Consider the following 12,844-nt stretch of genomic DNA (forward strand, 5'->3'; position numbering starts at 1 on the left):
CATTAAGATAGCATAGAACTGTTTGAATGATAAGCTGCTTCACGATGCAACTTGAACTCAGAAAGGATGAAAGAGTGTGTGGTGTACTTTCCTTATCACAGCAAATTTCCCCCAGGGGGGTGGCTGAGGGCTGAGTGGGATTTTTTTTTTTTTTTTTTTTTCTCCAAAGACCGTATGAGAGTTGCTCTTTGAATTCAGGTAGTCATGTATTTCTCTGGCAAAAAAAGCACCCTGTAAGTATCTGTCAGATCTTTTACAGAGCTAGAGGTCTGCTTATTGGAAGCAGAGTTATATGAGAAATAACCTGTGAAAAACAGTGTAGCTCTACTTTAGATCCATAGAGGAAAGATATGGGACTTAAGTATCTACTACTAATAGGCCAAAACTGAATTTGAATTTGCTACAAAATTTGTTACAACATCCCTGAAACAGATCAACTGTAGTCAATTGGAACTGAACTTTTCACCAGTGAAACAGCATGCTATCAAAAACACACACAGATTCAACCAGAGGAAAATGAAGACCTCGCCAATTTGTACTTCAGACAAGGTAAGACTTCAAACAGAAATGCGATATTCCTTTCCTGATGCGGTGTCTCTGCAATCTACATTCTGCTTCAGCTGCCCACTGAGTTCTGAGTCTGCTTTAATGAGGCTGCTGGTTGCACATAACCCAGACTGTCTTGGGACATGTTTAGGACTCTGAGCAAAGAGGATTTCAGACCTCTTCTGTTTTGTTAGCATTCATGGGCACAAGCGATGCCTGCAAAAAATGTACTCATAAGCTCATGGCCAGACCAGTCCGCCTGTGCTGTGCAAGGCTACAAGAGATGGAGCTCCACAGGAACGGAGCAGGATGAGGGGCCGGCAGCACATTCCTTGCTATGCCCACCTGCCTTCGGAGATTATTTTTCCTTTGAAGAGTAACAGTTAACAGATAAATTTGGGGCAAGAACAGAGAAGGATGCTGTGGGTTTTCTATTAATTCACAGATGTAATCCAGTCTAAATAAAAAAGTTCATTTATTTCAAGATTGCATTCTAGGGAGACCGAGAGCTTGCCATGCCTTTTACTGCAGAACTTAAATAAGCAAGTGAGATGGAAAAGTGTTCAGAGAAAACCACATCTGAAATGATCAAACACCTAGGTCTGAGAAACCATTCAGGTCACAAATGAAGCAGAGTTGGTGACATCCACTAGTCGTTCTGCACTTTTGAGCTTATCATAGAAGGTGGCATAATCTATCCTCATGAGTAACAGAGAAAAGTAACACATTTACAACTCTGACACAAGTCCATAGTAGTGAAAAGGGTGAAATATTAAACATTTGAAGAAGTGGTTCTATCCAAAGTTTACCTCAAATATAATAATTCAGCTTTTTTTATACATTAAAATGTTACTGTGGCAACTTGATAGCTGAGCTGTAATTAAAAACGGGTTCCTACTGCTACAACAGAGTCCAGTTCTGAAGATTCTATCTCCTCTGCTATTTTGATTGGCAATGTATTTTCTGTACTTGTTTAAAGTGGCTTTTTTCTTAAAAGGACAGGAACATTCATACTGAGACCTAGACCTCCAGTAAAGATAATATGGGCTTGCCTCACTGAGTTTATTTCTCTCCAGTATGTTCTGTTGGAATTCTGTGCACTCTGAATCCAGTTTCCTGCTCTTGCACTGAGTTACTTAAATGGTTTTTATTTATCCCAAATGTGATTATCCTGATCACATCAAATCAATAGGTAAAGGTCATAGAGTTTTCTCCATCTCTTGACTTCCGTGCTGCTCTGAGTCTCTAACTCTTCAAGCTCCACTGTCAAAATCTCTCTCACATATGACTTGCTTTTTCTCTTTGTCAGTTTTTCCTTACTGCTCATAAAATAATGCTATGCCCTTGGCTATTCTTTGTAAGAGGCATTGTCACGGCTGATTTTTGGGTCACTCAGATAAGAGGGGGTTTGAACCTGCACGCATATACTGTGTCCACCACCCTTCAGCATTTTGAAGCTTACTCCCAAGCCCAAATGATTCCATTGCTCGGAAACTCCCTGTAACAGTCAGTAGAATTCCTTGTTCACTTGCATTTCATGGCTATGCCCCTCAGAAAAATCTGATAAGATATAGTTGGTGCATTAGTCACCTACTCTTACTGTAGACCAGGCTCAGAAGCATGCCCGTAAGTCTATCTCTTTAAGAAAGTGATTCATTTTAAACAGAATTTTTTTGCTCTTCAACACTCAACCTGAAATATACCATGGTTGCCAAGATAAGTTAATAATTTGCCTATCACCAGGCAGGTCTGAATCCAACTTTTGATAGTGGCTATCTAAGCCCAGAAGGGAAATTTCCCACAGAAGTGAAATTTTCTGAAAATTTCCCTTTACTGCTTCAGCAGCAGCAGTTGTTGTGGCTTTGGTGGCTTCTGTGCCCAGAGTTATTTTAAATGTTCTCTGACCAGACTTAACGGGCACAGACTTAACAGTCACACCTGGTTTACAGCTATGGTGATTTTTGTCTACCTTAGGGCTCCTGGTGTCGGTATCAACAACGTAGACACAGTGCTTTTGTGGTGGTGAGATTGCATTGAACGGGGGAAGAAGCCAGAAAGTGAAGACAGGCAGGGGCTGCTGCTGCACTGCCCAACCTTTCACGTTAGTGTGAGTTGAACACCCTGACTTACCTTTTATTGATACCGGTACCTCTCATTCGCATTGGCATTTAGGCTGGGATTTTCAAAGGAGTTTGGAGTACCTGTATAAACTTAATTCAGTTTGCACCGCTGATCTCTCAGACACCGTTAAGAATCTGTGGCTTCTTGCAAATGCCAAGGGGGGAAGTTTCTGTTTTTCAGAAGGGTTGCTAGGATTTCACGAGTATAATTCAGAGCTCAGAGCTCAAGCGCCCCTCACGTTGCCATTAATAAACCCGTTACTCGTGTGCAGCCAGTAGCAGCAGAGGTAGTGGAATGAATAGGAAGTTTGAGGAGGAAGTGTGAAAAACAGACTGAAGACAGTGTAATGTTGATAGTAATCACTTTGCTTCTTTACAGAGGAGATGAAGAACCCGCTGCTCGCAGCTATCTTTTTATTTGCAATGGGTGAGTTTCCATTTGCTGCATAACTTACTACCCTTTGTAAACAGTATAAACTCCTGGCTGTTACTCAAAGGCAAGGCTGTACGACCAAAATCATGACGGAATTAAGTTCTGTGCGTAGGAAGAACAGCAACCGGTAACATTTTTTTCCTGTTTCTTTCACAGTCGTCTTGTTAAACAATTCCTTTCTATTTCCCAGATTCCTGCAACTGCGCAAAGGGGGATTTTTCGTTTTGCCAGCAGCTCCCAGGTGGGTGAGCGTTCACCACGTAACACCTACTCGGTCGAGAGCCGAACGTTACTGCTGAAGGATACCGGCCAGCCCCAACGACCTCGGTGCCCACCGGCGGCGCGCGGCTCCGACCCCGCCCCGCCCCGCCCCCGGAGCTCGCGCCACCGCCCCGCCCGGTGCATGGGCGCCGCCTGGCGGCCGCCCTGCGCCACACCGCTCTATTGCGGGGGCTGCGGGAGCGGGGCTGCCGCAAACGCCCGCGGTTTGCGGAGGGGAAAAGCCGGAGCTGCGAGTAAAGCCTGGCTCGCGCGTAGCGCCCGGGTAGACTGGGGTGACATCAAAAGGGCGGAATCGGTAACGTTTCGTGCGCGACGGTTGCTCGGGATGAACGACTGCTAATGGCAACACGGGCCGGGCCGTCGCATTTCCACCGGGGCTGTCACGCAGCAGCTGGTGGCCGCCTGACGGGCTTGACGGCGAGTTGGCTGCAGGCAGGAACATGCCGCTTGCCCAGGGCCACATCAGGGTGTGAGTGCGCGGTGGCACTGGGCGCGGCATCGCCACCAGGGCGGGTTGCCCTGACATCAGCCACGGGTAGCTTTCTAGCCCTTGCTTGTAGCCCGTCACACCCAATTCTGCCAAAGCTTTACTGAGAACGCCAGATAAACTAAGAAGAAAACCAAAAATTTCTAGAGTAAATAAACTAAGGTTTTTCTTTTTTAAGAAGAAAGTGGATTTTGATGTCTTTAGAGCAAAGAAAAGGAAATCTTTCTTTGCATAGCTCTTGGAGAACAGCTCTGGTACAGGGGTAGTGCTGTTCTAGGGCTGGGAAGAACTAATAATGTGCATATTCTTTAAGGGGAAGCAGTACAGTAAAACAAAAAAGCACTAGGATAAAACTGAATGCACATGTGGTCACTAATGTCCTCAAATAATTGGACAAGGGGGAAAAAAATGGTGTGTAACATTTGTTATGTTCATCTGGAGAAAGTAGCATAGAGCTTCAGTATATCAGCAGCGGGTAGTGCGATGGGATGTTAGTTGAGATAATTTACTATTTCCAAATGAAAAATCTACTATTTTTTCTTTGTTCTAATACCATCATCTCCTAGAGAAAGCCAGAGGTTTTTTGTAAGACTGAGAGCATAAGGAATAATACAACACCCTGTGCTTTTGTAAGCAGAGACAGGTCTGCAACACTATGGTCACCACTTGGATCTCAGTTAATAGAAGTTATTTGGGAATAAATTGGTAGAAATTTAGTAGAAGAGTGAAAATGTTTCCTTTCCATCACTCTCTCCAGAACTGTTTTTTCCAATAGTTTCAGGAGCAGTATGGTACAAACATATTGACATGAAGTGTTACAGCACCAGTGTTGCTTTAAAACAACAAAATCCACAAATATGAAACACCAAGTAAATTAAAGGCTGAATTCAGAGCAAAAAGGGAGAAGAATGAGAGAGCACTTGCTGCTTTCCACAGTTAGAGCACCATGTCTGTGGTGTGGTAGCCAAGATTTGGTATGGTGGTCAGACTAGGAAAGTAAAGAATTAAAAAATTATTCAAATTGCTGTAGAAACAAGGAAGATCTGACCTCCACCTTCCTGAAAGGAAGCTGTACATACCTAAGCTGGTGCAGCATAACTTTATTAGCACATTTCTTTTAGTAAGAAAAAGGAAGCATCAAAAAGTGAGGGTATTAAATTCTGAGCTGTATTAATCTGACAGGTTTTGGTCCAAGTTAACTTTTAACTTAAATATACAGCTACCATCTGAATGATGAAATGAATACCGAGGATACTCTGTAACTCGGGCTGTAGGAAGAAATTGCCCTGAACCAGGAAAACAGGAGGGCTGATCTTTTATCTCATAACCTAGGTTCTGAGATACTACAAGCATGCTGTAACACCATCTCCAGGTCTCATTCAAGATTGATAGGCCTATTGGCAACTCATTAAACCAGGGGTCCTCAAACTGTTTAACCAGGGGGCCGGCGCGCGGATGCAGTGGCAGGCAGTCATCTGTGGCTGCTTGGTTTCCCCCCCAACCCCCAGCGGGGGGGGGGCGGGGGGGGAGGCAGGGGGGTCTGTAAATACCAGGGGCCGGATCAAGGACCCTGGGGGACGTATCCAGCCCACGGGCCATAGTTTGAGGACCCCTGCATTAAACCTGACAGATTAAAAAAAAGGTCATGTGTTTCTACTTATCAGGAAAAATTCACTTTTAACAACTTAAGTATCCTGTACCTGTTGAGATCCCTATCTACTTTTCGGAAGAGGGGAAAAAAAAAAATTCTGGGTCTTTTTTTAATAGTGTGGGTGGTACTTTGAGACATCATGGCTGATTCTTCTGAACTAATAGTTCAGACAGTAAGACACAAAGCAAAAGAACAGTCATATTTTATCACTACCATTTCTGGTAAGAGATTTTTGAAATACTGAAATAAGCTTAACCACTAGAGACTGAAAATGAGTTCCTTTAAGAATATCATCAGTGTTTAATTTCCCTTCAGCTGAAAAATGTATATGTTCAGTTGAAGAAAAAAATGCTTATATTTTTGCTTCCAAAAATTAAGCACAAGTAATTTTGTACATAAAATTTTGTTCCTCCTCTTTTATAATACGATCATTATGAAGCTAGTAGTATAAGCAGCATATTGTTTTTCTCTAGCAATAGTGCATTATTCTGAACTCCAGGCAGAGGTGACTGATGGGTTTGGAGTAATTCTGAAGTCTGGTCAATCAGTTCTACTGTGGATAATTAGCCTTGTGTTGCATTGTATATGGCTTTGCAAGAAACTCCACAGCAATTCTTGCCAGTTGGAAACATCACATTGGCCCTTGGTGGTACTCACTAAAATGCAGTCCCTCTCTTCATTTGTACCCCAGCTTAATTGCATAACATTAATTTCTAAGATTTTTCACAAGGGTGCATGCAGTCAGTTCTGGCCCATTCTTCCCAAAATGTCTATAAATATGTTTAACAGTCAATAAGCTGCTCCAGGCAGAGCTGCTGCCAACTCCAGTTTACAATCCTGCAGGTGAACAGAGCCTCACTCCCACGCAAGGCAGATGCCCCTGCTTCTCCAGGGTTCCCAAGTCACAGCGATTCCCCCAGGGAAGGGGCTTACTCCCCAGACCCAGAGTAACCTACCAGGAGCCAATGCTTTGTTACAGGTTTCAGCAAACAATTGAGCACTTCCAGAAACACAGCGTCAGGACAGGCACTGTCTGTCAGTTGAGAATGGTGTGAAACAAGAGCACAGCTGGGAGATAAATATCTAGAGTCTCTTAGGGCAGAGGCTCACAGTAGCTTTATCATTTGGTTTAAGGAAATTACCTTGCAATAGCTTTCCTTGAAGCAGAGGGCCAAAAGCTAGTAATGTGTCCTTGAATATAGGCAATTTGTTTCTGCAATTTTTGTGACAAAGAATGCAGAAGTGTTTCCAGAAGTCTAAAAGATATTTCATTCAGAATTGGAAAAAATATTATTTTTTTTAAATTAAGACTTAAATAAGTGGAGAGGCAAGCAGGATGTCACTATTATAAGAGAGAAACACAATTCAAAGGTGTTAACAATACCAAAGCTGTAGGAAACACCATGGCATGCATAAAACACAGGAAGAATTATCCTTTTCTACCTTCATGTAGGAAAACTAGGTTTTACTTGGAATCATTAGGACTGATAAGGTTTAATCTTTCGACATGTCTCTGTCACTTGTTCTAAAATCGGTGAACTGCTTGCCTTGAGAGTAAACATGGCATAAGGACTCACACAGCTGGTTCTTATTTTGTTGCACAAAAGGGTATAGCCTGCTTTGTATTTAGTTTTGCTTCTCATAGTCACCTCGCACTGGCTGATGGTAAATAATTGCCTGTGATGGGTCTTTTCCAGTCCGTGTGTTTTCATCTTGCAGACTGGGACAATGAATTGGTATGCTACAAAGAATTAAGTGAGGATCTAACCTGTACCTGGCTGCCAGTACCCAGTGCTCCAAATACAATTAATTATACTGTGTTCCTAAAATGGTAAGTCTAAAAAGTCATTTCAAAACCCAAAAAACTGTCATTCCTGATCGGCATCGTTACTACCTGCCTGAGTTTTGCTCCAGTGTATTTTATCACATTGTAGATTGTTACACAATACCGGTCAAAACCTTTCTTCACACCCCATTGCTACCTATTGATTTGGGAAGAGCTTGGTAAGAGTGTGGTGGGTTGACCCTGGCTGGACACCAGATGCCCACCAAGCCATACTGTGATTCCCCTCCTCAGCAGGACAGGGGAGACAAAATAGAACAAAAGGCTTGTGGGTCAAGATAAGGACAGGGAGAGATTGCTCACTAATTACCGCCGTCACAGGCAAAACAGACTCATCTTGGGGAAAAAAATAATTTATTACTCATTGAGTAGGACAATGAGAAATGAAACCAGATCTTGAAAACCCCTTCCCCCCACCCCTCTCTTCTTCCTGGTCTTTACTCCCAGGTAGTTTTCTCTACCTTCTCCTGCAAAAGCAGTGCTGGGTGTCAGGGAATGGAGGCTGTGGTCAGCTCATCACACACTGTCTCTGTGCTCCTTTCTCCTCCGGGGAAGGGGTCTCCTCACACTCTTCCCTGCTCCAGCGTGGATCCCTCCCGTGGGGTGCAGCCCTTGAGGCACAGACTGCCCCAGCCTGGGTCCCCCACAGGGTCACAGTCCTGCCACCAACCCTGCTCCAGCATGGGCTGCTGTCTCCATGGGGCCACAGTCCTGCCAGGAGCCTGATCCAGTGTGGGCTTCCCTGGGGTCACAGCCTCCTTCAGGCATCCAGCTGCTGTGGCATGGGGGCCTCCATGGGCTGCAGGTGGGTATCTGCTCCACCATGGACAGCCATGGGCTGCAGGGGACAGCCTGCCAGTTCTTCGTGGGGAACATGGGCTGCAGGGGAACCTCTGCCCTGGTGCCTGGAGCACCTCCTGCCCTTCTGCACTGACCTGGGGGTCTGCAGGGTTGTTGCTCTCACATAGTCTCACTCCTCTCTCTCGCTGCAGTTGTGCAGGTTTTCTTCACCCCTTCTTAAATAAGTTATCCCAGGGGCACCACTGTTGCTGATGGGTTCAGCCTTGGCCAGCTACACGTCCCTCTTGGAGCTGGCTGGCACTGGCTCTGTCAGACACAGGAGAAGCTTCTGGCATCTTCTCACAGAAGACACCCCTGTAGCTCCCATGCTACCAGAATCTTGCCACACAAACCCAATAGAAAGAGTCACTATACATCTTTCCATGCCTCCAACACACTCTCTGAAACACTATTGCCAAAGATCACGTTTATTTGCATATATTGACTTGCATTGAATATTCAGTACTAATGTGTTAAAAAAACCCCAAACAACCCAAACAAAAAACCCCCAAACAACAAATACTAAGCTGGATTTTATTATACATGATATATTTTGTTATACCATGTTTCCAAGGAGATGTCAGATGTGGCACATTATAAAAACAGGATTTTAGGAAATTTTTTGCAATTCTGAATTGGTTTAATAGATCGAACGAACTTGTAGGGTTAATCTTAAACTGATTACCTTGAAATATGGGTATCTTCAGTTCTGCCTTTTTTGAAAAAGCTAAACCAAAGAAGCCAGGTACAACATGGATAGGCATATTAAACAAGTATCTGGTCACTGGTTTGGTAAAAAAAAAATTAAAAAAAAAATATGCAGACTTCTGTTTCAGTATCTGTAGTACAAAACGGATTTTCCTCATTTTATATCTACATATTTGGATCTCCCGTGAGATTAAGGGTACACTTAGCAATACATAAGTGAGATCTGACGAGATGATCTTTGCCATGAGACTGTGTCATGGGGTCCACCAGGTACAACATTGTATGCCATTGGCAAATTCTGATACTTATTGCTGATTATTTTGCCACATAATCCACCATTCTGCATTAAAAAAGATCTGTGGTTAGGAGCAACTCCTAAAGCTAAGGAAACGTCACTACACTGGGAAATTCCCCAGGGTCATCTTCTGCACATTGCAGAAGAGCAAAGCAGCCACCTCAGGGCTGAAGTGATTCCCCCCATTGCCTTTAAGATTTTTTCACTGGAGGTAGCAGCGGGTGCCAACTCACAGCAAGCACCAAACACCACTGCATTTGCTGTCTTGCCTCTTGGGTCTTCCAGGACCTCCTGTTTCTTGGAAGGGGAGAAGTACCTGTGAAACTGCTCTGCTTCTGTAGAGATGTTATCAGCTGACACAATGGTAAACTGGCTGTGCTTAGAGTCTTCAGCCAAGATCAGCCTGTGCTGTTCCTAGGCTGCAGAGCTGATGTTCTAAATGGGGAAGGCAGAAAAAAAACAGTGAAAGAGAGGTGGATGGGGAAGGAGGGACCCAGTTGCTTCACAGAGGTGTTGATTGTCCCAAGCCAGAGCCACAACTTGCGCCTCAGTCTCCTAGGCTTCAATCCAGTGGTCTAAAAGAAAAACTTCCTTTCTTCTTTTTTATTGGGTTAAAAGGAAATAAAAAATGCTTGAAAGGGCTTTTTCCTTGCCTAGAAAAGGACATCACCCCTTTCTGCAAGTAACATCAGTTTGACACTGAAATTATCCTTGCTCCTTAGGATTTAGTTGTCACGAAGGAAAGGATTAACGAAAAACACTCCCACAGAGAAGTTCTAACCAAGCATTCAAAATTGTACTTGGAAATATTAATTGCTGATTCACAACTAGTCCAAAACAGAAGACAGGGGAACCTTCAAGTGTTCAGTTATTAAATATTGTATCATGATCAGCACATTTAATATTTAGGTAGGCAAATTAGTATGCCAGCCCATTTCTTTAAGAACTTTGAACTGGCAGAGCTTTAACCTTGAAAAAAATCTCTCCTGTGTGCAGCAGAAAGTAAATAAGAGAGAGAGAGATGTGGGTGGGTGGCAAGGGTCGAACCTAGGCAGAACAGAAATAGCCTCATACGTAAGGCCTTAAACCTCTCGGACTTTCTGTGCTGTGTGTGTTAGGTACACCAGGGGAAGTCTACAGGGCTGAGGACTGAGGTGGCATTTAGACATCTCTGTCAGACTCTTTTTTTATTGCAGGAACAAGTCAGAAGACAGGCATACAACTGACAAAAGGTTTTTCATACCTATGTGGTAATTTAGATTCAGGCAACTGGGAAATTTTGCTGTGCAAAAGGAATTTAGGTGCTTCTATGGTAGGTGGCAATTTCACTTTATGAAGTAATTTCTAACTTGATTTTATACCTTCTAAATTTCCTAGGGTACTGTAATTACATTTGCTGTTTGAAGCGGCTCAGGCCCCACCTTCAAGATTTCAAGCTGCTGAATTTTGTATATAAGTAGCTGGAAAACTATTAATTGCCGTAATGTTACTTTCTGAGACAGGGGGAGGAAAGAGTAATCCAATAAAATGTTTATTTTTCATTCTGCTTCCTTCTCTCCAAAGGGACAGAATACCAAAACTTTTTCAACGAAACACATCGTCATCTTCCATTACGATAGAACGAAGGAATCTTTACATGAAGCGATCTGCATCTATTTGGATAGCAGTGAACTATGCCCATGACAGCTGCGTGAAAGGAAAGAAGATCTCAGTCATACCGAGTGAAGCAGGTACAGCATCTTCATGAGTTGTTTTACTGCAGTGCCCAGCTGAGGTGTTTTCTTAAAGATTATTTCCAAAATTGTGACTTACAATATACGCTTATTATTTTTACTGATTCAGAGAGCTAAACTGCAGTTTGGCTTCCTTGGATGAAATCTTTAGAAGTCAATAGCAGCTATCAGCTTTTACAGAAGGGTTTTACTTTAAATAATTTGCTAGACTATAAAATAGTCACATCCAGGAAAATATATAGCAGTATTTGTGTACAGTACTTAACCAGCTTCCTGTGCTCTCTTTAATGGTTGTCTGAACTTCTTCATCTGAACTTCTTCATTGGTTTACAAAGAGCAGGTTGACTCAGTACCATGTGCTTAAGGAATCCTTGTTATAGAGTATTAGCATTTTGAGAAACCTTTTCAAAGTTCAGCTCTTTTCAAAGGCTGGTTACCCATTACAGGGTGCTGCAGAGGAGTTATGAAAAAAGGAATCCTATCAACTATGTGCTTTAGGAGTTTATTTAAAGATTCCCTACAGTATCTGATTACTGAGATAACTTTGAGAGCTTCTCGAAACTTCACCTCTCAGAGTAATCATGGTCCAAGAAAAAAACAGTGCTCCTCTCTGCTGGGGGGGCACTACCAGTACAACCGGAATATTCACCGTGACCTCCTCTGGAGGCTCTTGGCCACCTTGTGGCTTTTAGAGAGAAAGACAAAAACGTAGTTGCACTTACAATTATATAGCTAAACACAGTTGCTGAAGACATTCTGAAAAGTTTTTATAGAATTCATGGTTATAGGTACTCTTGACATTTTGATTTTGCTTTTGCAGATTCACCTGCTTAGAAAAAGGGTCTTCCTGAAATCAGTAGAAGCATTTACAAAAGAAAGGCAAAAGGAACAACCCTCTTTTTTTCATACCATGAAGATATAGTAATAGTAATTTTTAATTTCCAGTCTTCTTAAAAATCTTTAAGTGTTCAATATTCTCTGTCAAGTCTTTTATTTTTTATAAATGACGCTGAAAGACAAAATTATCAAAGCTTTCCTGCATCTCTTGCATTTATAACAGTTGCATGTTCCCCATTTTAGGGAAGTGCTCAACACTATCTATCATAAATGCTCGCCAGATCACAAACCAATTGATAATAAAATGGGACCTGCCTGCAACTCCTACACTGTATGAGCTGAGATACAGAGAGGCACTCACAGAATCTGCTCGGTGGACAGTGGTAAGTACTTCCAGATGACAACCAAGAACATGAGGTGCCTCGCTGTCAGCTCAGCAGTACATAGCACACACAGCAGGACATCAACAGGATGCAGCTGAAGATCACGCACAACAAGGGGAGCAAGGAAGCACAGCATGCAGCCGATTTGTAGGCAAATCTCACAAAGGTCCCTTAATTCTGTTCTAACAGATCCTGAGCTGTTTGGGAAAGAAAGATTAATAGTTTTATACAGGAAAAAAAAACCCAGAATGACATGTCAGCTGGTTCATTAACCCATCAATGAGACACTACAGTCATCAGCAATGCAAAAGCTGAAAAGGATATCCGAAATGCCATGCAAACTCAAATCCTGATTACAGTTTAAGTGATGGGCAATATTAGTCTTTCTGCTGGCATCATTAAATTTTCAAACTGATTAGAGATCAGGTTGCTCTGATTTTTAAGGTAATTCATACCTTACACACTTGGTTTTTGCTTTGGTTTTACACATTTCCTTCTTTGACAACAAGGGAAATAACTTCTCTGTAATACAAGATCAGTTGCAGATGCATTTTAGCACATACAACAGTGAGAATATGGTGCAACAAGACGACACCTAAAACTAAAGGGACAAAGAAAGAGGTGAAAAAAGTCATAATTTCAGTGAGATTGGCATGCAGCAGCAACGATTGCTCTTCCTGCCCCTT

At 42.8% G+C, this 12,844-nt stretch overlaps 1 protein-coding gene across 1 annotated transcript in view; it reads left to right on the forward strand.

Annotated features, from left to right (window-relative positions):
- Positions 1–225: 225 nt before the first annotated feature.
- Positions 226–12,844, forward strand: part of LOC106112697 (interleukin-31 receptor subunit alpha-like) — a 34,726-nt gene continuing 22,107 nt past the window's right edge. Inside the window, exons 1-6 of the mRNA XM_027791274.2 lie at positions 226–549; positions 3,046–3,093; positions 3,290–3,340; positions 7,239–7,350; positions 10,769–10,935; positions 12,019–12,158. Coding sequence (XP_027647075.2) covers positions 3,051–3,093; positions 3,290–3,340; positions 7,239–7,350; positions 10,769–10,935; positions 12,019–12,158 — 513 coding nt within the window. The 5' untranslated portion in view covers positions 226–549; positions 3,046–3,050. The remainder of the gene's footprint in view (positions 550–3,045; positions 3,094–3,289; positions 3,341–7,238; positions 7,351–10,768; positions 10,936–12,018; positions 12,159–12,844) is intronic.

This window comes from Falco peregrinus, chromosome Z (assembly GCF_023634155.1).
Source record: "Falco peregrinus isolate bFalPer1 chromosome Z, bFalPer1.pri, whole genome shotgun sequence".
Classification (NCBI taxonomy): Eukaryota; Metazoa; Chordata; class Aves; order Falconiformes; family Falconidae; genus Falco; species Falco peregrinus.